Source organism: Phaethon lepturus, unplaced genomic scaffold, assembly GCF_000687285.1.
Source record: "Phaethon lepturus isolate BGI_N335 unplaced genomic scaffold, ASM68728v1 scaffold7576, whole genome shotgun sequence".
NCBI classification, from domain to species: Eukaryota; Metazoa; Chordata; class Aves; order Phaethontiformes; family Phaethontidae; genus Phaethon; species Phaethon lepturus.
Genome location: NW_010546853.1, coordinates 10,535 through 34,414, shown reverse-complemented (window position 1 = coordinate 34,414; position 23,880 = coordinate 10,535). Strand labels below are relative to the sequence as shown.

General features: G+C 38.5%; 1 protein-coding gene across 1 annotated transcript in view; it reads left to right on the top strand.

The window, feature by feature from the left end:
* Positions 1-23,516, top strand: part of LOC104622602 (cadherin-12-like) — a gene marked incomplete at its 3' end in the record, with an annotated part of 33,647 nt that extends 10,131 nt beyond the window's left edge. Inside the window, exons 3-4 of the mRNA XM_010289438.1 lie at positions 14,339-14,526; positions 23,263-23,516. Of these exons, the coding sequence (XP_010287740.1) occupies positions 14,339-14,526; positions 23,263-23,516 (442 nt within the window). The remainder of the gene's footprint in view (positions 1-14,338; positions 14,527-23,262) is intronic.
* Positions 23,517-23,880: the final 364 nt, after the last annotated feature.

Sequence of the window (23,880 nt, the reverse complement as noted above, 5' to 3'; positions counted from 1 at the left end):
TAAAATCTGTAGGGAAACCTCTAAATATTATGTATTTCTGTCAGAGTTGTTTGACCTACAGGTATCTGTTGGCCCACATTTCAGACAACCAAGACACTTCAGAAAACTGATATTTTCTTTATAACTAGCAGGAAAAATGAATCTGAATGATTTTATTAGTAGAAACTTATTTCCAAAAGTGTTTTATGTATGTCTTGCCTGACTCTTCATTAGTACACTGACTTTCTGCATTATTGTGCATGTTTCATTGTTAAAAATAGAATTTTTTTGTGAATATTGAAATAAATATTTCATAGCAAAGTTTGATTCTGGTCAAAACCAGAAAAAAATGAGGCAAAGACTGGAAGAGAATGCATTTTTCCTACCATAGCAATAATGTTCAAGAAATTAAATGAAAATCTTGTATAACACAACATTGCCTCTGAACAGAAAAGAGCGGATAAAAGCTATTTGTCCGTAGGCATGCCTCCTGGTCCAGAAGGGAACTGATGGCCTTTATCCCTCAGCTACTCATGTACACAATAGCTGGTTAAGTAAAAGACAGTTCAGCACATCCTTCCTAGAAGCTAATGGGCTAACCCTTAATGCATCAAACGTTAGACCAGTCTGAGCTAGCTGCAAGGACAGCTGTGGCTTGTTTCCAACTCTGAAAATAAACTTCAAGAAAAGATGGATGGGTTTTATTTACTTCAACATTTAAATGACAAAAACTGTATAATTAGTTGGTATAAATTATACTTTATGGAATCAAACCAATTAAATGAAGTGGTTGATTCATATTTTGTAAGGTTATTGTGCTTCACTTCTCCTGTCTCTTTCTTTTGTTCACTGATGACAGAGTGACTGTGAAAGCCATTTAGCAAAATAAATCCTTATATGCTGAGCAATAAAGGCACATGCAAATCATTTTAGTCAAAAGAATAGTATGTCTTTTTATTTTAATATGACAAAAATATACTTTTACAGGATAAGGCCCTGATATAGAAGAAATACAATTGAATTTTTAAATTAATACAGTTTTTATTCTGATATTAACAAAAAAAGAGACCATTCTCAAGTGTCTTATGAAGTCAGCAATAAGTTGGTTTTATTTTTAAGGTGTGTATTTTCAAAGTGACACTCCTTTAATTTACTTTTTTTATTCAAAAGAACTATTTGGCTAAAGCTATGTTTTAACATATAATTTCCAACTCACAGGAGAGGTCAACACTGTAGTGGAATGATTGAAAATTATTTTTAATAGAAGAAAAATTGATTAAGGTTTAGACACAACAGTTGAATTTCGTCTACTTGTGTAAATCTTGGCTTTAAAAACAGCCTGATGGTCAGAAACCATTATCTCATGGGGGGTTGGCAACCACATTTAAAATGTTCAGACAGCTGTAGAGCAACACCTAGACATCGCAAGGACCAGTTTTTGGCTGTCATTGGTCTTTCCGGAAGCATCCCAGTGAAATCCATCAAGTTAGTTTGCATAAAAGAGCATGGCAAATCTCCAGAAATGCTAACATGCTTGGAAACAGAAATGCAACTATTCTTCTTTCTGCTAACGACACCTTAAATACAGCAAGGTTGATGGATCATTCCTAGGACCTTGCACATCATCTGCCTACCCATACTGTAGAAGTTTGCAGCTAATCGGATTTGGATTTTAAGAGTGGCCAGTACAATGCATTTCATAGTATGTATTAAATCCTCCACTGGAGCCAGCAGAGTATACAACAATCTTAAACAGAAAAGTCAACAAAACAGATAATTCAGAAAACGGAAAAAAATGTCTTTCATTGATGTAATTTCAGGAATTTCAGTGCAAGTAAAAAAGAACTTTATAAAGAGAGCTAGTTTTTTTTTTTCCTCCTCATTATATAACCTTTGCATGCTATTTGTATGATTATCTGGATGATCTATTATATAGATTTATTATCTATTTCACAATTATGATATTAGAAATAGAGTTTACATATTATTACTCTTTTATTTTCAGCGATTATTTATTGGTTCATAGCACATTTTAATAAGTTTACTTTCAAGTACTAAAATCTGTGGAAATATTTTGAAAGAAAAGACAACCAAGTGCTGAACTTGGAAAAGCCTGCCTACACATACTTGTGCATACAAACTCTGTAGATTGAAAACTCTTATAATAATTATTTATTTATATATTCTGGGAAGCTTGGTACATCACAGAAATTGCGCACATACTATTTAGCATAGGTTTTACTATATAAAAGCAGGTAAATTGTATTCACTCGGTAAACTGAATGTGGCTAATTCCATTCATGTGGCTTTGAACCAGTCTTGCTCAGATTTTATTGCAAAATTGGGGTCAGATGCAGAGTGAAAGTAAAAGGTCTTCTGGCCTATGTGAGATAGAGACAAATCTTTTAACCCACTGCTTTGGATGAGTGGCCTATGAGAGAGAAGTTCCTCGGGTAACGGTATCTCCTTTTAAAGATTTCAGAAGAATACAACACAGATTCCATCAACAAGCAAATTAGACATTTACAGAAAAGGACTGTGTGATTAAGAAATTATTCTGTTCACTAATCTAAAAAATCAAAATAATGAAAGCAGAGGTTTTGATTAAAAAAAGAAAACAAGCAAGATTTATTCCCTCCCTACTTGGACAATTTGCTAGAAAACTTACTTGGGATTAAGGTTCAGAGCTCTGATGTGCTTAATTAAGTATTTTAACAAGTCTGCCCAACTTTCTGGGAAGTTATTCTACCCACTGCAATTTAGGTAGGGAAGCATGGCTGCTCTTGGTACTCCTGTTAAAAGTTGTTGTGCTTTGTATGCAGCACTTGTATCTTCATTGGCTCTCAGAATGAAAACATGTCTCTCTCTCATTGATTAAAGAATTTGCCTGGCAGACAAGATGCCCTAATTCAGTTCCAGCAACTAATTATTTCATACCAAATGGGAGATACTTACACAGGACAGGTGGACAGATTTTTGCAAACTAGCCTGCAGGCAGTGATTAGGTGGGAGACGGAGTCAGAGCTTGCTTTGAATCAGAAAGGGGCGGAAGGTTGAATCCTGGTCTACTCCATCTTTGTAAATTTTTGAGCCACTATGCCATAAGACATAAAGGGGAAAAAGAACCAGCTTGGTTTTGCAAACCAAGCTTAAATCTTTTATTGTCAGCAAATCTTAATCAAGTCTGATTTCCATTTACCTGTGAGTTTTGGATAAACTAAAACTCTGTTTTTGAGTTGAACATGTATTTTAACTAACCATTTCAAGGAGTGATGGAAGACAGGAATGCAAAAGCTCCAGAAAAGGCCCCATGCAATTGTAAGCCAATCATGAAACCAGCAGCCATGCAGAGGTCATTGTAATTTTGGATGGTAATTCAGTGAGTTACTAAACTACAGCTTTAACACCAGCAAAACAATAGCCAAATCCATACGTTAATAGATACTAGCAGACTAGTTTTGTACAGTGCTCTTACGGGAATCACAGGAGGACTTAGGGTAACTCCTCTTTAATCCAGGTTCCTTACAAGTCTCACAACTGCTATCTGTATCTCCATCTCCGCCTTCCTTGGACTTCTCTTTCCTCCTCACCCTGTCTATCCTTACATTCAACATGCACTGTTGTCTCCCTTCTCCTAAAAGAGACACAAATTTATCCTTGATCTCATGTTCATCTTATAACTGCAGTGTGTCCATCTCCTCCTTCTCCTCCCCAAGTGTTTTTTTTTATCCCCAGTAATAACACTGCTAAAGCAATTTATCCTTTGTTGGTTCACTCCCAGGTCTGAGTCTCTCCGTATTTTGCTATACTGGTCTTCACCATCCCAGATAAGCTCTTTACAGCTCTGCCTTGGTTTGGCCACTACACTACACAAGGGTCAGCTCAGTGCCCCTTGCCTGCTGTTTCTCTTTGACCCACCTGAGTTAGCTACATGTTTGACGGCTAGTCATAAAAAAGCCTCTGTTTTTTTTTTTTTCCCTAAACCACTACTTAATCAGTGCTGGTTTAGACATTTTTACATAGACTAGAAGAAGGTATACAGTGGCTCATTTTATTTTGCTTTGAAGACTTAAAGAAGGACATGAGAGTGTTGGGGAAAGTTCCTGAACATTTAAATCATCCGTACTGTTAGCCTTAGCACAGTCATTGGGCACAGTTCTGATGAACACCAAGTAAAGCTTTCTCAGATAAATTCAGGGCATTTGGGGAAATTAGTACAGATCAGAAACTATTCTGTGCAGTCACTTTCCATGAAGCTGACCTATTTTGGTGTGGGTAAAAGAATTTAATAACATGGAAATAGGGCATTCTATACTGGCTAGCTTCTGCGCTGCAGAGTACAGCTGGTACATGAAATTTCTTTGCACAGTTTTAGCTTTTTTGAGCCTATGCTTTGCGACCCGGGCCATGCAGCCCACCTTGGGTCACAGCACCTGACAGTTAAGTAGGCTTCTGTTACTATTCATGTGTGCAACATAAAGGAGTTAGTGAGTTAACATAAAATTCGACATCTATACAGATTTCGATTTACACTTATGCCAACTTCCTCTTACTTTTTTCTTATTCTTTTCCACATCAGAATTCTTCAAGCACTTTCAGTAAGAGCTGATTTACCCCCAGTCTTAGTAAAAGCTCCCTAGAAATTTCTTTTTTTTTGGTAGCTGTCACTGTTGCATGTTCTTGATCATAAAGCATCTTGAAGAGTGAAACATTTGATTCAGACTGAACAATGACATAAAACACAACTGAAGCATAATATTTTGAAAAAAAAATGGGAAATAACCTGCAGGGAGAAATAGAGTTCCCATTGATTCTCAAAACACTAAATATTTAGTAAATTTTATGTCTGCTACACTTGTATTGTTTTTTAACTTTCTCAAATACATAACTAGCAAAGGCTATTTTCAGAGGACACTTTGGAGTCCTGATTGAATGTAAAAAAATGCCTTTAGAGTTCTACACTGAGAGAGACTGAACCCTCAGCTGCAAAGAAGAGTGTGAAAGCAAATATAGATATTTCTTGGTACTATTCCATAACCAATGAAAAATAGAGGTAATTTGTCACTAGGTAAAATGTAATGCTCTGATTGCACAGTAAGCGGTAGTCCAAGAAATACAAATGAGCACAATAGTGGTTAGAACTTAAATATTATCTATTGGTCATAAAATTCTGTTGTTAGTCTGCACTTATCCAATTCATTTTCCCCCTATGATCAGGTTTATGTGGTAATTGATCATTAACAGCAAGATTTATAGGTCAATTATTTTTAAACACATTATCATCATAGTAGATTATTATAATTCATAATTGTATCTTACATCTGCTACCTTCTGTATAGAAGGTGTAAACAAAATACAGTTCATAGAAATCCAACAACCTTTGGCAGGAATCATGACTTACATTCCACCCCAAGGTGTTTTCTGTGGGGAGCGGTGAAGAAATTATTCATTCAAAACACAGAGAGTATTTAGGTTGGATGCATGAAATTATCCACAGTAACCTTGGGATGGCTTAAAAGCACCATGCATCTCCACCCACCCTCTGACACTGAAGAGTAGCTAGGGCTACAGATTGAAAAACACGGGGTTGCCTTGCAGTGCCTTGAGAACTGATTGCAAAGTGACTCACAGGCTACAGTGTCACTTGTTGCCTCCCTGTCCTTTCTGGCAGCATCTGCCTTTTTTTCCCTTCCAACTGTGGTGGGCTCACCTTCTGAAACTTCAGAGGCTGCAGTGCAGCATGACGTGAAACAGACCATATGTAATAATCTAATTGTCTAATTATAATCACAATAGTTTAGGCTCATGATTTTCAGAAATACCTAACAACCACAGTTGTAGTCAGATTTTTCAGGAGTGCCGCGCTCTTTGTAAGAGCGTTGAATGGGATTCCCAAAAAGAGCTTGCAACAATCCAAAGGTTCCTACTGACAGCAATAGGAGCTGCAGATACCAAGCAGTTTTGAAACTATCTTCGCTGAGTCCAAAGTACGTTTAGTTGAATTTTTGCATAAAGCATGCTATAAAAATAAAAAGAAAATAGCAGAAGTTTTCTAAAGGAACTCCTTCAAGTTTTTTTCTCAAATTCATGACAATTATTTTTTTCTCAGTGGCTTTCACAGCAGATTTGTTGACCTTATAAATGTGATTGCCAATGCTCTCAAGAGAAGGATCTATAATTAAGTACTCACTACCAACAGATTTCATTGCAAAAGGAGGAGTATTTATATAAAGATCACACCTTTAAACACTTAAATTGGAAGACATAAACACCATTTTTGCTAAGTTGATTAACCTTGCTGTAAAGTATAAGACACTATATTTGTGAGGCTAATTGCCATCCTGTTGTATCATTACTTTTTGGTCTATATCACAAACTAAATCACAAGTGTTTTAAGGAAACTGCATACAGTAAACCAAAACTTAAAACAAAGAACAGTAAACTATGATGCACTTGTACTTGATGATTTCACATTTTTATCTTTACAAATAATAATCTGCTTCAGTATGTGCCAACATGGTGAAGTAATATATATCTTGGGGAAAAACATTTACATAAAATGTACCCAAAGAACATGTGAAAATCAAAGATTCACAGGGATTCTTCTGAGTAATCCAGATGTTGAGCATGTTTTGTTTAGGTGATTTTAGGCATGCAATTTAGTTGTGACTCAGAGGACTAAAGATAGGGACCTAATTTCCTTAGTCAATGGAGAGAAAAATGATTATTCCAATACAGATGATTTAGAGCACTTGGCTTAGATCCTAAAGTAAATGGTTTGACCACATTCTTGAGAGTGAATGAATTGTAGTAAGATTGTGTTATTATATTTTGTGCCAGAGCAATAAAGAAAATGCGAAAAAGCTCCCACAAGACATTTAAGAAGCAGAGATGTTAAGCAGAGCATTGCAAACTCCGTGTCCCGTCCTCAGCAATATACTTTTTATCATGTTAACGTTTCACATATATCATGCAATTTAAATTTTATAAAGAGAATAAGTGTATTGATTTATTTCATGGTGACAGTGTGATCACCAGAATATTACCAATAGACTTACCTGATAAATGCCAATTACATGCTGCCTGAGATTCTGAAAAAGGCATTTTCTCCTGAAAACTATCCTTTTTCTATCCGTAAGGCATGTTACACCTTGATAATTCTTTATAACCACTATATAACTTACATAAAAACATTTGATGCAAGCTTTTAAACTATACCCCCAAAATTATAATTCTCATTTTATTTTGGTCTTTTTTAACTGACTTTTTTTTTTGTAATAATTTCTATCTAGACTGGATACTAACAGAACAGTGCTTTATATATAATGAAGCTGATAATCTAGAACTGGTTTTCCACATAAGCCCTCAGAGATCCAGGAAGCATGTTGTCTAACACGTGAACACATTCACAAAGTCAGACTTTGCACGGATGACCATTTAGCCACCACTTTTCCTTAGAGCACGACCAATGGAAGGGAAAGTGATAGTGCTGTGATCATTCTTATACATTAATAACTCAGGAACTTGATTTGGTCTCCTCAGCTTCTCACAGTTCTACTCCATCTCATCTAGGAAAACCCCTGAATTATAAACTTGAGGAAGTGCTAGAAAAGAGCATTTTCTTCTACTCCTAGTAAAACTGTGCCACCATACAAAAGAAAACTTCAGATTCTTCGGAGAAGATTAAGTATTAGGACACACACATCTGAGTGTCTGTGGCTCCAGACAACTGCTTCTAGAATTATTTCTACATTATGCTGTTAAACGGAATATTCTCTATTGTCTTTGCTACACCCAACATTTTTTGGAGAGAAAAGGTGTGGGTCTGTGGTGGATTGACCTTGGCTGGATGTCAGGTGCCCACCAAAGCCACTCTGTCACTCCCCTTCTCAACTGGACAGGGGACAGAAAGTATAACGAGAAGCTTGTGGGTCAAGATAAGGGCGGGGAGAGATCAGTCAGCAGTTATCCTCATGGGCAACACAGACTTGACTTGGGGAAATTAATTTAATTTATTACTAATCAAATCAGAGTAGGATAATGAGAAACAAGACCAAATCTTAAAACACCTTCCCCCCACCTCTCCCTTCTTCCTGGGCTCAACTTCACCCCCAATTTTTCTCCGCCTCCTCCCCCCGAGCAGCGCAGGGGGACGGGGAATGGGGGTTGTGGTCAGTTCATCACACGCTGTCTCTGCCGCTCCTTCCTCCTCAGGGGAGGCTCCTCACAGTCTGCTCTGCTCCAGCCTGGGGTCCCTCCCACAGGAGACAGTCCCCCATGAACTTCTCCAACGTGGGTCCTTCCCAGGGGCTGCAGTTCTTCACGAGCTGCTCCAGCCTGAGTCCCTGCTATGGGGTCCCATCCTTCAGGAACCTGCTCCAGGGTGGGTCCTGCAGAGGGTCACAAATCCTGCTAGCACACCTGCTTCAGTGTGGGCTTCCCCCACGAGGTCACAGCCTCCATCAGGTACCCACCTGCTCTGGCATGGGGTCCTCCACAAGCTGCAGGTGGTTATCTGCTCCATCGTGGAGCTCCATGGGCTGCAGGGGGACAGCCGGCCTCACCATGGTCTTCACCAGGGGCTGCAGGGGATTCTCTACTCCTGGAGCACCTCCTTCCCCTCCTTCTTCACTGACCTTGGTGTCTGCAGAGGTGTTTGTCTCACAAATTTTCACTCCTCTCTCCTGCTGCAGTTGTTGTTGCACAGGTTTTTTTTCCCCTTCTTAACCATGTTATCCCAGAGGTGCTACCATCGTTGTTGGTGGGCTTGGCCTTGGCCAGCAGCAGGTCTGTCTTGGAGCTCACTGGCATTGGCTCCATTGGACATAGGGGAAGCTTCCAGCAGCTTCTCAAAGAAGCCATCCCTGCAGCCTCCCCCACTACCAAAACCTTGCCACGCAAACCCAGTACAGGGTCTGAATATCTTCAGCTCAGAAAATGAACTGGCATTCCCCATTTCCTGAACCCTTGCTCCAACAAGGGGGATATTATGCTCTGTGGAATTAGTCTCTGACATGCAATGTGGAGGTTTATTTTTAGAAAGCTTTCTGACAACAGTTTATCAGTGGAAAAAACAGCAAATGGTTAAACTGAATTTTTTTCAGTATACAAAAATTATACCATGTCTGATAAACTTCTTTTGCCTTCGGGGAAGGAAGAAAGAGGATGGCCTCAAAAACTCAGTCTGCTAGCTCACCTGAGGGGTTGATGGAGTGCTGGCTCAGCAGCTGCCAGATCTGGGGAAGATCCGTCATGTGGATTACCCTAAACTTGAGCAGGATCAGACTCAAAAGGGGTTTTGCCTCTGCTCATTTTCCCTTGAAGAACTGGGGACCCTTGGACACCCGGGGTCTCTGCAGTCTGGGGAGATGTAACTCTTGCTAGGTGTGGACTTTGGGCTCCACAATAGAGAATCAGGAATTTTTAAGAATGGTTATGCTATATCTAATGAGGCCATAAACCCTAACTCAGAGCAGTGGGTTTGAGGATGGAAGAAACCTTGCCATAACTGACATTACCAGCCTATGCCAGGTCATGTGTGACCTGCATCAGAGCACATGGTGATGAAGCCCGACCTTCCTCTGCCCTACACAAGGTCCCAGCCCCCTGCAGGGCACAGAGCCACTGCAAGGAGAGGCACGAATATATCTTGCTGCTGTGCTAAATCACATCTTCCCAGTTTTAAGAGCATGTACATCAGATGCCACTAATTGTTAGGCTGATGAGATGTAGCTGATGCATCAGGTTTAGTATACTGAGTATCTGCTTGTATTTACAGCATCCTTTCTTTTACCTATTACACTACTGTTAAAAGACCAGCAAGTAAATATGAACTGTTGTCTTTCTTAGGATTCTTCCTAAACAGACAGAAATCAGTGCCTTTATAACCTGGCCAGGATAAAAACTGAAATGTTTTGGTAATTTAAGCTAACAAGAATATTATAATATACATAGTCTGCTTTTTTTTTTCCCTGAGAAAACATTAAATATTTAGATCAAAGAGAAAGAAATAATTTTATTTCAATGTTGTTACCTCTAAGATTCATGCTATCATGACTAACTGCAATGCATTACTTTGGCAGCTGCCAAACAGAACTAAAAAGTATAGACAAAGAGAAAGCAGGAAAGGATAATCTTGCATACACACAGTGCAGGTATGGTGACAGATTAGAAAAAAGCTCAAATACCATTTACAGCTGTTTAGTTGAAGGCCATTATGCATTTATCTTAAGTCCTTAGATGCTAACCTGGGTTATTTCTTAATGGTTGTTTTGCTGATGAGCTGTAATGATGGTTTTCATTTCTTATTCTCATCAGAATTGAAAATCTTTTTGGTAAATGATAGTGTACCTGTAAACTGCAGGTGTGGAGAAACCAAACAAAGAAAAAAACTCTTTGTAAGTAAAAATCAAACCCCAGAACGACTTTTGAACCTTAAAAACTAAAACTAATCTAACCTTGTCAAAAGAACTGTAAATGTGTGCTGAATTTCAGTCAATATGACTGATTACCTGGCACTTATTCAGCTCTGATTTCTTCCTGCTGTGTGCTTTGGAACCATCTTTGTTTTAGAAACTCAGAGGCAGTGTGTATGAGTTGTTAGCTCACCTCCACCTCAGTTTCCTGAACACTTTGGGGCTGAGTAATAAGCCCTATCAGTCATTTCAGCCTAAAAGCTTCAACAGCATCATCACTCACTCATTTATTTTTATCATCATTGACGCTACTCAACCTGAAACTCTAGGGAAATTTCACACTGTAAGTCACATACAGACTGCGCAGGCTTTATAAGGGAATGCCTGCATGCTTATGCTAAGCTACATAGCCTCTGAGCTTTCTCTAGTTTTGCATTCTGGATTGAATTTTAAGTACAATTTAAGTGTGAACAGCTGCATAAGTTGAGCATGTCAACTGGCACATGAATTTTGGCCTTAAAAATAACATTTTTTTTTCCCTTAAAATTCCATTTACAACAGAGCAAAAATCTTGACCAGGCAATATGCATTGCTACTAGCTTTCCTATACGTGAAGATATTCTGACTTGCATACAATATACATGACTGAAATCAGCAAAAGGGTAACTAGTTGCAGATTCCAGTTTCATAGTGCATTCTGAGGGAAGTAAGGGCTTGCTCCTTTGGTACATCTCATATCACTCATCTTTTACAAAAGCCAGCAGCAAACTTAGAAAGCATTTTTAAAAGAAATTTATGCAAGTAGAAGAAAAGATTTTTGTAGGCAGAGAAGTCACACGAGACAATCTACAAAATTTAACAGAATGGTTTGAGCAGCATAACCAGCTGCTGCATAAGTTTGTCTGAGCTGCTGTTTCCATCATTCCTGAAGCTGCAGAGAACAAGTTTTTCAGGACCTTTGGGAGTAAAAGTCTATTACTCAGGCCGGTTTCAATATACCTCTATAGCAAATGGAGGTAGTAGTGTATACAGGCAAAATGGACAATAAAAACTGAATAATGTTAAACTGTCACAGCGAGTCCACAGCAAGAAGTAATGTAATATAGAAACAGAAAAATAAAAATCTACAAAACAGTCTTTTTGTTACATTTTATGTGCAGCCTGTATTGATCATTTCAAATGTCCTCTCTACAAAGACTGTTTTCTGGAGGCTGGGAAAAGAAGGTTTTCAGGCTGTACATTATATTATCTTGAAGTTTTTCCCTGAGCTTGCAACAATACACATTATTTGTTTTAATTTATTTTATTCTGAAAGTATGTTGTCACAGTAGCACCATTAACAGCTTCCATATGCTGTGAAGCTACTATTACAGGAGGATGATGGCATTGTAATTACATACTACATCTTCAGAGATCTGACTCTGGCAGAGCTGAAGATTACTCCAGAGTTCCAAATTAATCTGAATGACCCCATCTTTATTGCTGTTGAATTTCTGGAAGTGATGAAATGCCAAGTCATTGAAAATAACTGATAAAAGCCTAAACAATCTGAAATGAGTAATGTAGTGTTTCTTTGACTCCATCTGAGTCCCATACGCTTTACAGCCGAGTGCCATATTTTATAGAGAAATGTTTGTTTTAATGAATCTGGGTGCTCTTCAGTTCACTAAGAATAGATCAACTAGGCAAAGAAGGAAAAATCCGTTATCATATGGTCTTATATTTCACGTTCACCAAAATTGTGGCTGTAAAGAGCAAACACTGGAGCAATGATTTCTGTCATCCAGTGTGTCTGTAAAAGACCTGGGCATCAGGGCCAGAGCTATTTTGTGTAAATGTGGTATAATATTCAAATGTAGACAAAGCCCTTTTAGAGCCCTTTTCTTCCACTTCTTTGGAATAACTTGCATAGCAGAGACCGAGGAATAGACATATTTGTAAGTGACAGTAGATAATAGGAGGATTTGTGATTGTCTCCTGCACAATAAAATTAAAATTTTATTCTTTACTCAGAGTCATTAAAGTACACTAAGAAATAGCTGAGGCAACTCCTGTCTTGATAATATTTTGTGTCATAGTGCTCCTTTCCAGCTGTTAAAATTAGTAGTAAAGCTTCCTTTAGTACATTCCCTTGGAAAAAGAAGAGGGAAGGTTGCTTTAGAATGTTCCCTTGGAAAAACATAGGGAAATGATAATTAAACCTTTACTAGCTCAGTCAATGAGTACTACAAAGCCACACCTGGTAATGTCCCAATGTGGACGTTTGCTGACACAAACAGACTTTACTTACAGGGATTTTCTCAAACAAACAAAGCAAATTTTGCCATCAGGTATACTTTGCATACCGATAGACAGGGGGAGGAAGCAGGCAAAACACATTTTTTCAGAGGCAATCAGACAATCATATAGGTACCATAGCCCAGACTACTAGCTCACAAAAGAATAGGTTTGCTCCTAATCCAGCTGTGCCGATGTCATTTTTTCCTCACCTGGAAATATTGTAAAGTTGAAAAAGCTGACACAGCATGCTTTGTAAGAAGATAATGACAGGGAACAGCGTCTGCTGTTTAATTCAGCAGCTGGATGCCAGAGTCACCTATCCTGCTGTTACGTGACACACAACTTCTCAGAGCCTTAATTTGGGAAGTGTGACTGAACCACTACCAGGCAGAAATCTCTGAGACGTTCCCCTAATATGCCTCCCACTACTCACAGATGCCTGTCCTGCTACACTGTTGAAAAAGAGGTGTAAATTTCCTCCTACGTGTTCACATGTAGAGGCACAGAGAAGGCCACCGCTGGTGCGTTCCCGCGCTGAAGGCACTGCTCTGCGAGAGCTGTTGGAGGACGACCCGGGAGAACGAAATGACAGGGCAAAGCAAACGCTAGCTTCGCAGAGAGCCAGGGTGAAGCAAATCAAACATCCTTGGGCCCGCTGAAATCAGCTCCAAAAGCTGCTGGTGCTTTTGACAGCAAAGGCGAGCGCTACCTGCCCGCTAGAAGCGCTCGCCATGGTGGTGTTCACCGGCAGCTGTGCGAAGTGACAACTGCGGCCAGAGGTACAGCTGGACAGGAACCGCAGGCGCTTCAGCAGCAGTGCAGTCAGCACAGTGTTATAAACTAAGCCCTGCTGCTACTGGTGTCATTAAAGTCAAGGCTGACTCAAAGTACTTTGGACTTTTTCATTTAGCTCTTTTAGCTATTATGTCTAGCATTTTTCAACATAGCTGTTTCCCTGAATGAAACCATTTTGTCTTCACATATCAGTAGTAATGCTTATTTTAAAAGTGTGTAATTTTCTTGTGGGTTTTTTTTTTTTTTTTTTACTTTTATTACCGCTAATAGTAAATAAAAGCGTGCAGACCTAAAAATGTGTGACTAGCACTGAAATTTTAATAAGAGCACCCTCTGGTGGCTTATGTGCACACAGTATCTCCCCACAAGGAGTTGTACATGTAATTACAATATTGGATATTACAGAAATGGGTGGAAATCCTTTTTCCACCGATTTTTTCCTTTCAATTACTGTAAAATGTATAGATATATTTTTTCAAACAAAATACAAAGTCAGATACTAAAACCTGTTAAACATAGAAGGAGGAAAGTGCTTCTAAACATGTACTGACTACAAGTACAATTTAATTCAAAAGAGTCAATCATATGGGTAAAATTCAATATAGAGGTACAGATAAATAACTCAAGAGATAGAGATGCTAAGTCCCTTACAGTTACACTGGACCAAATATAGAAACTATAGGAAATTAGTACATTCAGTGGGTAAAACTTGCATATCTGTTTCTAATCCTTTTTTCTTTGTTTTGATATCTTCATTATAATTGGATGATTTAAGTCTGTTTTTTTGCACAGGTTCCATGGTTTTAATCAGACATACTATCTTAATTATCAAGAAATCCCAAGATTAACTGTCTACCACTTTGTCACAGGTATCTTCCATTTAAAAGTACCTGAGTCCTCCCATGTTGGTTCTGCTATTGGAAGGATCAGAGCTGTGGACCCTGATTTTGGGAAAAACGCAGAAATTGAGTACAACATAGTTCCAGGAGACGGAGGAAATTTGTTTGACATCACAACAGATGAGAACACCCAGGAGGGAGTCATCAAACTGAAAAAGGTATGTGACACCAATGGGGTATATTTAGCTATGGCTCAAGTGAGAAACTAGGTAGAGAATTAAGTATTGTGCAATTATACCTCATAAGTAACACACAGTAATTTGTAACTTTATTACAATCACTGCTTATAATCTTAGTTTTAAAAGAAATTGGAGTTTAGTGTTTCATTTCATATATTATCAGGTATGACTTCACAAATAATATAAGTTTTTAATAGCAGGGAAGTAATTCTTATCTCTGTCTAGAAAACATAACTTCTCTTTTGTGGGCAGTTTTCCACCTAAAACCATATGAAAAATGCTCTAGTTCAGAGCATAGAATGAAAGAGCTATATTTTACGTGTGAGATAGATAATATATTTAATTTTCACTTGTAAGTATTTTATTTTGAAAAATTTTATTTTATACTTGTTCTTTTAATAATGAAACTGTTGTACAGTACTGTGGTGAACAGAGTTTTTACTCGGGGTAGAGGAGTCCCAAGTGGTTGCAAACTGACATGTCCTACTTCTAGTCTCCCAACAGTGTCCCAGATAGCTGGTTATCAGGTATTCATGCAAGGGAGCACACTGCATCTCAGATGCTGATATTGCTTTAGCGTACTAGAATAAGTTCAAGATTACTGAATTTATGAATTTTGAAGATGGAATGGATAAGTGTTATTTGGAATTTAGTGATTAAAGCACTCAGTAGGAGAGATCAAAAACAGGGACAGTCACATTTTGACCAATGGTTGTCTTCTCAGCCCAGGCTTGTACATGTACATGTGCATGTACGCGAATGATTAACTTATTTAGTAGAAAGAAATCTGAACCACCAGCTCATTTTGAAAGACCAAGTTATGTTTTATAGATAGCTTATGCTTGCAGGTGTAATTTTTTAAAAAATAAATACATCTATGAACTGACCACTTCACAAGGGTCTGGAAAGAAAAGAGTTCTGGACACATGTATTAACACAAGGTTTAGGAAAAGAGATGCTTTAGTTCCAATAAAACTTAGAATTTAGGTACTTAAATTTCTCCCAGCTCTAACCATGGATCTAACAACAAAATTCCTGCCTTCAACATCTTTGGCCCAGGAAATAGTACATTATCCATGGGTGCCCTTAAGGACCAGATGATGTCAAGTCACTCTTCTGCTGGTTTTAGTGAGATAAAATAGAAGTTATGATGCCCACATGAAGTAATTTATCAACGAGGCACAAACTCTTTGCATGTCCTTCTTCTTTGACTAAAAGTTTGAATGTATTTCTTCCTCCTTATGTGAATGTGTAAACTTTGTTTCAATTTTTTCTCATTTTTAAAATCATTCTGATCACCTTTTTCCCTCTATACAGATGACTCAAAAATAGCTCCATCTGGAACTGTCAGGCTAAGCAGCTGCATGCCCCTCCGTATGCACTGCCAGTCGGAAACGGCAATGAGTGGGAACCATTGAAAAATAAATGTTTGAGCATCAAGATTAGTTTTTTGGTAGGATTCAGGATTTTGATAAGATTCAGTTTTCCCTGGATTAGTCCTAAGCCTCAGCTGTGCTGTTTGTTTTTATACACAGCAGTGGAATTTTTCCATACTTATGGTTTAGTGTACGTATATGACTGTATAGGCAAAACATTCAAATTGGCAATGCAGATTCAAACAACATGCATATAGTATTTGTTACTGATGAGGAGCATCCACATATGAATTTGGCTGATGCAGTTAACTGAGGACCAGCACAGGCAAAATGCCTGGCCACTTTTGAGACTGCTATATGGACAATCATATAATATCTAATTGAACAATAATTAAAAAAAAAAAAATTGCACAACTAATTCTATATCCAGATACTTCAGAGTTGGTTATTATATTTTACAGCATGTATTTAGTCTTTTCAGTAACAAGATATGGCATATCTGAAATTTTAGGGCACTTTTACAATAGCAGAACATCGTTTGATGTTCCTTAATGTAAATGACAGATCTCTGTCACTGAACAGGAGGGGAAAAAAATTTAATCCTAATCCTTTCTTAATCTTCTTCATCGCAGTGAGCCTAGGGACAGCGACAGGCTGTGAAGGTCAGGGAATGCCAGCTCTGTTCTATGCAGGAGTGTGGACAGAAGATAAACCCAATGTGCAAAGAATGCCTTTATACAGACCCTACACATTGCCCTTCACAAAACTTTTCTCAGTGAAAAGGTCCCATTCACTAAGCTTTAAATAATCCAAGTGTTTTAAGACATTTTGGAATCATCCAAAACCTATCCACTTAAATTCATCACTGCATCCCAGGTTAAACAAGAGCAATCTAGATTCTTAAAGATACTGTCTTTTCATATCCTCTACACCTGTAATAATACAAAAATGTTTTCCTGGATTGCAGTTTTCAGATATTCAGAAGTGCTGGACATTCACAATTCTGTAGTCACCTATTATAATGCATGCTACCTGCACTGTACAAGCCTGCAACAGCACTATTCATCTGACTGCACAGAAGCAATTTCACATTGCACGGTGTTCAAAACATTGATTTGAATTGTGGTATTATGTAAATATTTAACTTAGTTATAACTTTAAGTCCTTCTTTAAATCAAAGCTGGTGAATGAATAGGACTGACACTTTCAATTATGATTTATAAATAAAACACAGTCAAAGCCACTAATAAAAATTGCCATGTGCTTTAAAAACAGGTTTGCATTTTTTCCTGCCATAGCATATTCTGATGCTGTAGGGCTGCAGTAATTCAGCGCTGAGCCATTTCAAAACCATTTATAAAGTTTTCTTTTATTTTTCCTGAAAATTTTCTTGCAGCTAGAAACTGTCAGTCACTGCATAGATGGTGTTTTGTTCTGTTGTTATGCAAAAGCACATGGAGACATTTCTATATAAAAATTGAGAAAAATGAAGTCTTCCCAGACTACGTTTATTTTTGGTGGAAATTACATTTGATGATAAGTAATTGCATGAGCCAAACTGTGCTTTTCAGCATGTTGATCATACTGGCAGAGGCAAAGGGCCATGCTCTGTTTCTCAGACACTAAATGGGCACAAACAGCTACAACTGGATGAGGTGCACATCTTAAATCATCTGGTTTGGTAGCTAATTTATTTTCATGCTATGATCCAATGTAAGCTTGATTACTACTACTCTTGTGTTAGTTACATATATTAAAAATGGAATAGCTTTTCTTATATTCTGCTAAAGAAATCATCCAAGTGCCTTTTAGCACCACTGTGTGGTTAGTACTGTAATAGCTTCCTCTCTCAAAAAAAAAGGGGGAAAACAGTATCAGTAAAAAGAGGGGAAAATGTCTGGCTTTAGGATCGTGCTGCATACAGTTCACTATAAGAGTAAGAAATATTACTGTAACAGGAATAGTATGACTAATTTCTTCCCTTGTCTGGTGCTATTTAATACAGTGTTTATTGGCTTTTATATTTACATGGTAAATATAGTTTGCTTTGGCAAACTACAGCGAGTGTAAGCTACAAGAAGCAGGGTGACAGAAGGGACCATCTCCTTTGTACCAGAGTGTGGCCTCAAGTGGGGCACAGAGTAGTACTCCCAGGTATGGAGGGAAAGTGTGTCATCCCCAGGCAAGTTCCCGATTTTATTGAAACTGATAAGAAATCTTCAATGACCTAACCCCACAGAAAAGGAAAACAAGCTTCACTGAACAGTTGGCACTAAATTTATTAAACTAAGGATGAGTTTATAGGATAAGCACATTGTGTGAGAAGCCTCTTAATTGGCTCAGCATGAGCTAATCCAGAAATTGAGCAGGGTTCAAGCACTGTGTCTGGCTCAGACATTATTTTATTAATTTGGGCAGAGCATCATTAAAACCCAGGGAAAAAACGGACTCTAGGCTTCACCTGGTATGATCCTACACTGTTGCAATATGCTGGGTGAGCTTCTCCATGTGGGTCACTGGAAGCTCAGGGAGCTTCTGCATCCTACATTTTGTAAGCCGTGTACCACTGTTAACTGATCAGGTGACAAAGCTATAGCCATGAAATCATAGCGTGTCAGGGAGGACATAGCACTGCCTGATGAGAAACAGTAACTTCAGTGACGATAAAATAACAGAAAATGGGGGGACAGACCCAGTTAGTGGCAGGGGGGTATCCAGAGTGTATGCTTCCTTGTAACCCTGGGGGCCACTTTTAAAAAGCCTTTAACTGGAGGCAGCAAGTAAAAGTTTGACTGCTGACTTGCTCATGGGACAGCCCACGTCTGTAGTGCTGGGGCATTGCTGGAATGTAAGAGCGGTCTGATAGCATCTGCACACCCCAACAGTGAGCATAAGGCAGACTCCTGGCATCCCTCGGCCAGAGTTGCATTACTGCTCCTGCTTGCTTTACTACCAAGACTGTATGGACTGCTCACGCCACCCCTTCATTCTCCAGAGACAGGGAATACCCTCGGCAGGGATGTATGTGCATAGGCACTGTCTGCCTATAGTCATAACTCATGGGTTTGTGTGAGTGGGGAATGTGATGGATAGTTTTGCGTTTTGAGGAAAGGCAGGCAATATTAAGTCCTTCCGTGCAGGCAGAAAGAGGTGTCCTGGGTGCAGATGATACAACCATAAAGACCATGGCAGACGCAGAGAAGAATGATGGGAAGAGTGAGGAAGGGAAGACCTTCAGTCTCTGCAGTTTGCAGATACAGCTGTTGGGTTTGTTTTTTCCTGGAACAGTGAAAGGCACCTGCAGAAAAGGGTAAGATTCTTTGAGAACAGCAAACAGCTGAACCCCTGACATTGGTCAGCTTCTCCCCTTCTCCAGATCCAGAACATACATATATTTCGCCCACTTCCCATCAAATCTTGAAACACTCGTTTCAGATTTGGTCAAATAGATTTGGCCCACAGACTTCATTTTTTTACTGTGCATTCTCAACTCTGTAATTAATGAATGTTCCTGGCTGATTCTGAGCTTGCTGTAATAAACCAACCAATACCAATTATTTCCTTATGCTATTTAAAATCCACTGCAGAAGTGTTGTTACTGAAATGTGTCAATGTACAGCAAATAGACTGATGGCAGTATTTCACAAAATATATATACGTTCAACCCATATTCAAGGGGAAAGCATTGCCAGATTTTGAGAGAGGCGCACTCGACACAATTTCACGATGCTAGTATGAAGACAAGCCTAAGTGAATATGTGGATCCACTCAACCCAGTGCTACTGTCCGTAATTATCCATAGGTCCCGGGGCTTACAGTCTCATCCCAAAATATGACTTTCCATCATTGTAGCTGTGGATCATGAAAGCCTGTATCACAAATGATCCTGTGGTATATGTGTGGATAAAAAGCAGAAATTTCTGGAGTTTCTGGTCCTGCCTCTTTGTGAAGCGGAGTAAACTGACAGGAGAGTTCTTTTCCCACCCTTGCTGTGCTTCTCGTCAGAATTCATTATGTCTTTCAGCCTATTTTTTTTGCTTTCCATTCTTTAATTTTCTCTCTCCCCCCCCTCCATCTATCTATCTAATACATAAATTTAGATATGGATACATCTGTATAGTAGCATTTCTTCTACCTTGAATCTGGGAAACAGCAATATTTAAAAATATATTTATTTCTAAATAAATTTAAAAAAACCCACAGAGATGTTTGGGTGCTTTCCTAGTCGTACTAAATAAATCCATTCATGGTACTTCCAGAGCTGCAAGATAAAGTGATTTGTCAGTATGTGTTATTTGATTTTGGGATTTGTAGAATGCCTTTGCTGTACACAGCTGTGTATATGCTGATAGTGCTTTACTATGCAACAGTATAGAGCAGCTTGTAACCACAACACGGGAAAAGGCAGATAAGAACCAGTAGGGGGGCCAAATACATCTATTCTGTCACTAGTACTTAGAATATCAATTAGGAATACTCTTCTAATGGTTGAATAGTTCACAGTTAATAAGCTTAATATTAGCAAAAATTCTGTTTACTGTGCAAAAACTCGTAACTTTTGTAAAATAATAGTCTTATTCAAACCTATCTTTCTGAATAGAATTATTTTTATATAAGGAATAAATATTTCTATTGGTTCTTTAAAAAAAAAGCCTCTATGAAGTCATTCCATTAAAATGTGATTAACTGAAAGAGGTTTTGATAATCTTACAGTATTTTTCTGTAAGATTCACACAATCTGCAATGTTTGTACCCTTACCAGTATTCCAGATTTTAAATGGAAACAGGACTGAGTACTGTCAGACATTTATTATATAACAACAGAATATGTTTAAAAAACCAAAAGGCAGCTAAAATATTGTGGGTCACTCATTTCCTTCACAGATTTTAGTGATACCTGCTAAAAAAGGAAACACAAAGAAATGTTATTTTAACATCTTTAAAACTAAAAATCCAAAAAGTTTTGCCTGAGAGCTCAGCAGATATTCAATTCTTCTGTTTTCAGGCAAACTCTGGGCATACCAGACAAATGCCAAAATTTGAGACTGTCAATAGCTATGTATTATGGCTCAGCTGTTCAAAACTGGAAAGACCAGAACTGATGAGGATATTGTAGCATGGACTCCCCATAAACACAATACCTTAAAATCACACTCTTTTGCTGTGTGATATATATTGTACAAAATATTTTTCTTTTTGAAATTAAATCCTAGGTTTACCATTTGCAACATATCCCATCTTTCCGCAGATGTTTCAGCTGCAGTTTAGCCTCACGTATATTAAAAGTCTAAATTCTGCTATTTTGTGGGAGTCTGTCACTATTTGCTTTTTCTGACAATGGCTCATCACTTTCAGCCTGTCTCTTATTTTGAATGCCATCGGTGCTTTGTACTGGCCACATATTGTTTAGCCTCTAACTGTGTTTATCATCAGACCCATACAAGGACAGAGAAGGCAGGATGAGGACAATCCCAAGTACAAATACAGGCTGGGGGATGAAAGGATTGAGAGCAGCCCTGCTGAGAAGGACTCGGGGGTGTTGGTTGATGAGAAGCTCAACACAACCTGGCAATGTGCATTGGCAGCCCAGAAGGCCAACCGTTTCCTGGGCTTCATCCAAAGCAGTGTGGCCAGCAGGTCGAGGGAGGTGATTCTGTCCCTCTACTCCACTCTGGTGAGACCCCAGCTGGAGTCCTGCCTCCACAGAAACTGAAAAGACAATATAACAACAATTTAGATAATGAAGCAGCATATCTATTTGTAGTGAAGGCAACAGCTTAGGGTTTCACCACTGGGGAACAAGACCTTCCATAATTAATTTTGTCTGTTTCTTCTTAGCTTTAGTTTCTCCTTCTTTTTATCAGTCCAGTCATAAAGGTGCAACTGATACTGGCTTTTGCTGGGAATTTTGTCTGTAAGAGGACGGTCGCATGTGGTAGTGGGTTGGTTAGTAGTACTTGGCTTTCAAGCCTGATTATTTCCATGGCATATAGACTTGGATGGCTAATTTTAAATCCCCAGCTCAGAAAAAGCTGACCATCTAGTCTACTAAAATTATAAAGTCTTTCATAAGGTTTTAAAATCATTATTCTAGCTGTGCAGCTAATACAAGTCAAGGTAACCCAACTGATTTTAATGGAGCTACTACAATTTACACCAGCCAGTCATCTGGCCAATTATGTCCTGTTGTGATAAGGACAGAAAATGGCAGAATTTAAATCTATCCTAGCTGTGACAAATGGCTGGAAACACTGCAGTAATGATGTCTGGAGGTAAAAAACATAACAGCATTGAAATATTCTTGCTCATATACTTGTGATCCTGCTCTCTTCTTCAGATAGCATATCCTTTCCCGTTAGAAAATTTCCAACTTGACAATTATTGAGAGACACCACTAGGTGCCAGTGTTACCCAGACGTCAGGAAAAGACTGTCAGGTTAAAAACAACATGAAAGCAAATGCATCTAAACGTCTTAACTGAAAATAAACGTCCTGTGTCTTTTCAACTAAATAAGACTGCATTAAGGTTTTTGAGTTTGTTACTTTTCTAAAAACAAAGGCACCTATGTATTGATGTACATTGACAGAAATCCACACCAAAATAACCTGATTGCAGGATGCATTTCCATCAAAAACACACACAGGTACACAAAAGCTGCTATGCCATTTTCAAGACCTTATGGATTACACCTAGGATCATAAGACAGAGTCAAAATCTGCATTTTTCAATATACATGTGGCTCAAATATATGGCATGAATAGCAGTCCACAGCTAAGATAGGCATTTTACAGGAAAAACTTGGTTCAAATCAAGTTTGAATTCACATTCCAAGCCATAGGTGAGGTTTGGTTTGACCCATTGGTATATATCAGAGTTCTCCTTTGGGCTCATTTCCATCATTGTCATGGTCCACTGAAAGCTTTCCCCGCTAAAAGAAAAGGAAATCTTCTGTTTAAGGAACTGGATCAGCTAGGGACACTTGATTGCCTGTGCATATAGGAGCTGTGAATGCAAATCTCTGGCTAACCTGCACATAGCTCATTTGCAGGACATGAATCTCACTCATTTACCTTCAGACATCTACAGTGTAACTGTTTACATCCATGCCAGTCATCCTGATTTTTTTTATGTGGAGAAACAGTCATTTCCATTCATCTGGCCTATTTCAGAAACCACTTTAGCATGAGATGAACTGCAAAACAAGCTTAAGATGATTGGCTAACGAGTGAAGTTTACACCAAAGGTGCCTTAAGTTATGTCAGATTAATCCTACCAAAATGATTTTGCAATGATTAATTTTTATTCAAATCTGATGTTTTACTTTTGTTCTTTCTACAGCCGTTAGACTTTGAAACAAAAAAGGCATACACCTTTAAAGTTGAGGCCTCCAATCTCCATCTTGACCATCGTTTTCACTCGGTGGGTCCATTCAAAGATACTGCCACTGTGAAGATAAATGTGTTGGACATGGATGAACCTCCAGTTTTCAGCAAGCCTGTGTACACAATGGAGGTTTATGAGGATACGCCTGTGGGGACCATTATAGGTGCAGTGACAGCACAGGACCTCGATGCTGGCAGCAGCTCAGTTAGGTAAGAAAGCTTTTCCTCCTCAGACCTCAGACAACCCAAAGTGCTGCTGACAGTGAGACTCAGTGGCAAAGAGCTTAGAAAGAAGGTATAAAATGATTCAAGTCTGTCACTAACAGATAACTGCTGCTCTGAAAAATATTGAAAAGAGATGTTAGTTTGGGTGGGTTATCTGGAAAAACACATTAAACGCTGACAGCTTCTTATCATACAACTCATATAAGTTACCATGCACTGTCATGACTTCAGAGATGGTGTGTTCAGACTAAAGAAGTAAAAACATTGTTTTGTCTGTTGTCTAGGGCTTCCACATAAGTGGCTCCAAAGTACAGTAGTAAAAAGGGAGGTTGTACGTGCTACGTCTGTG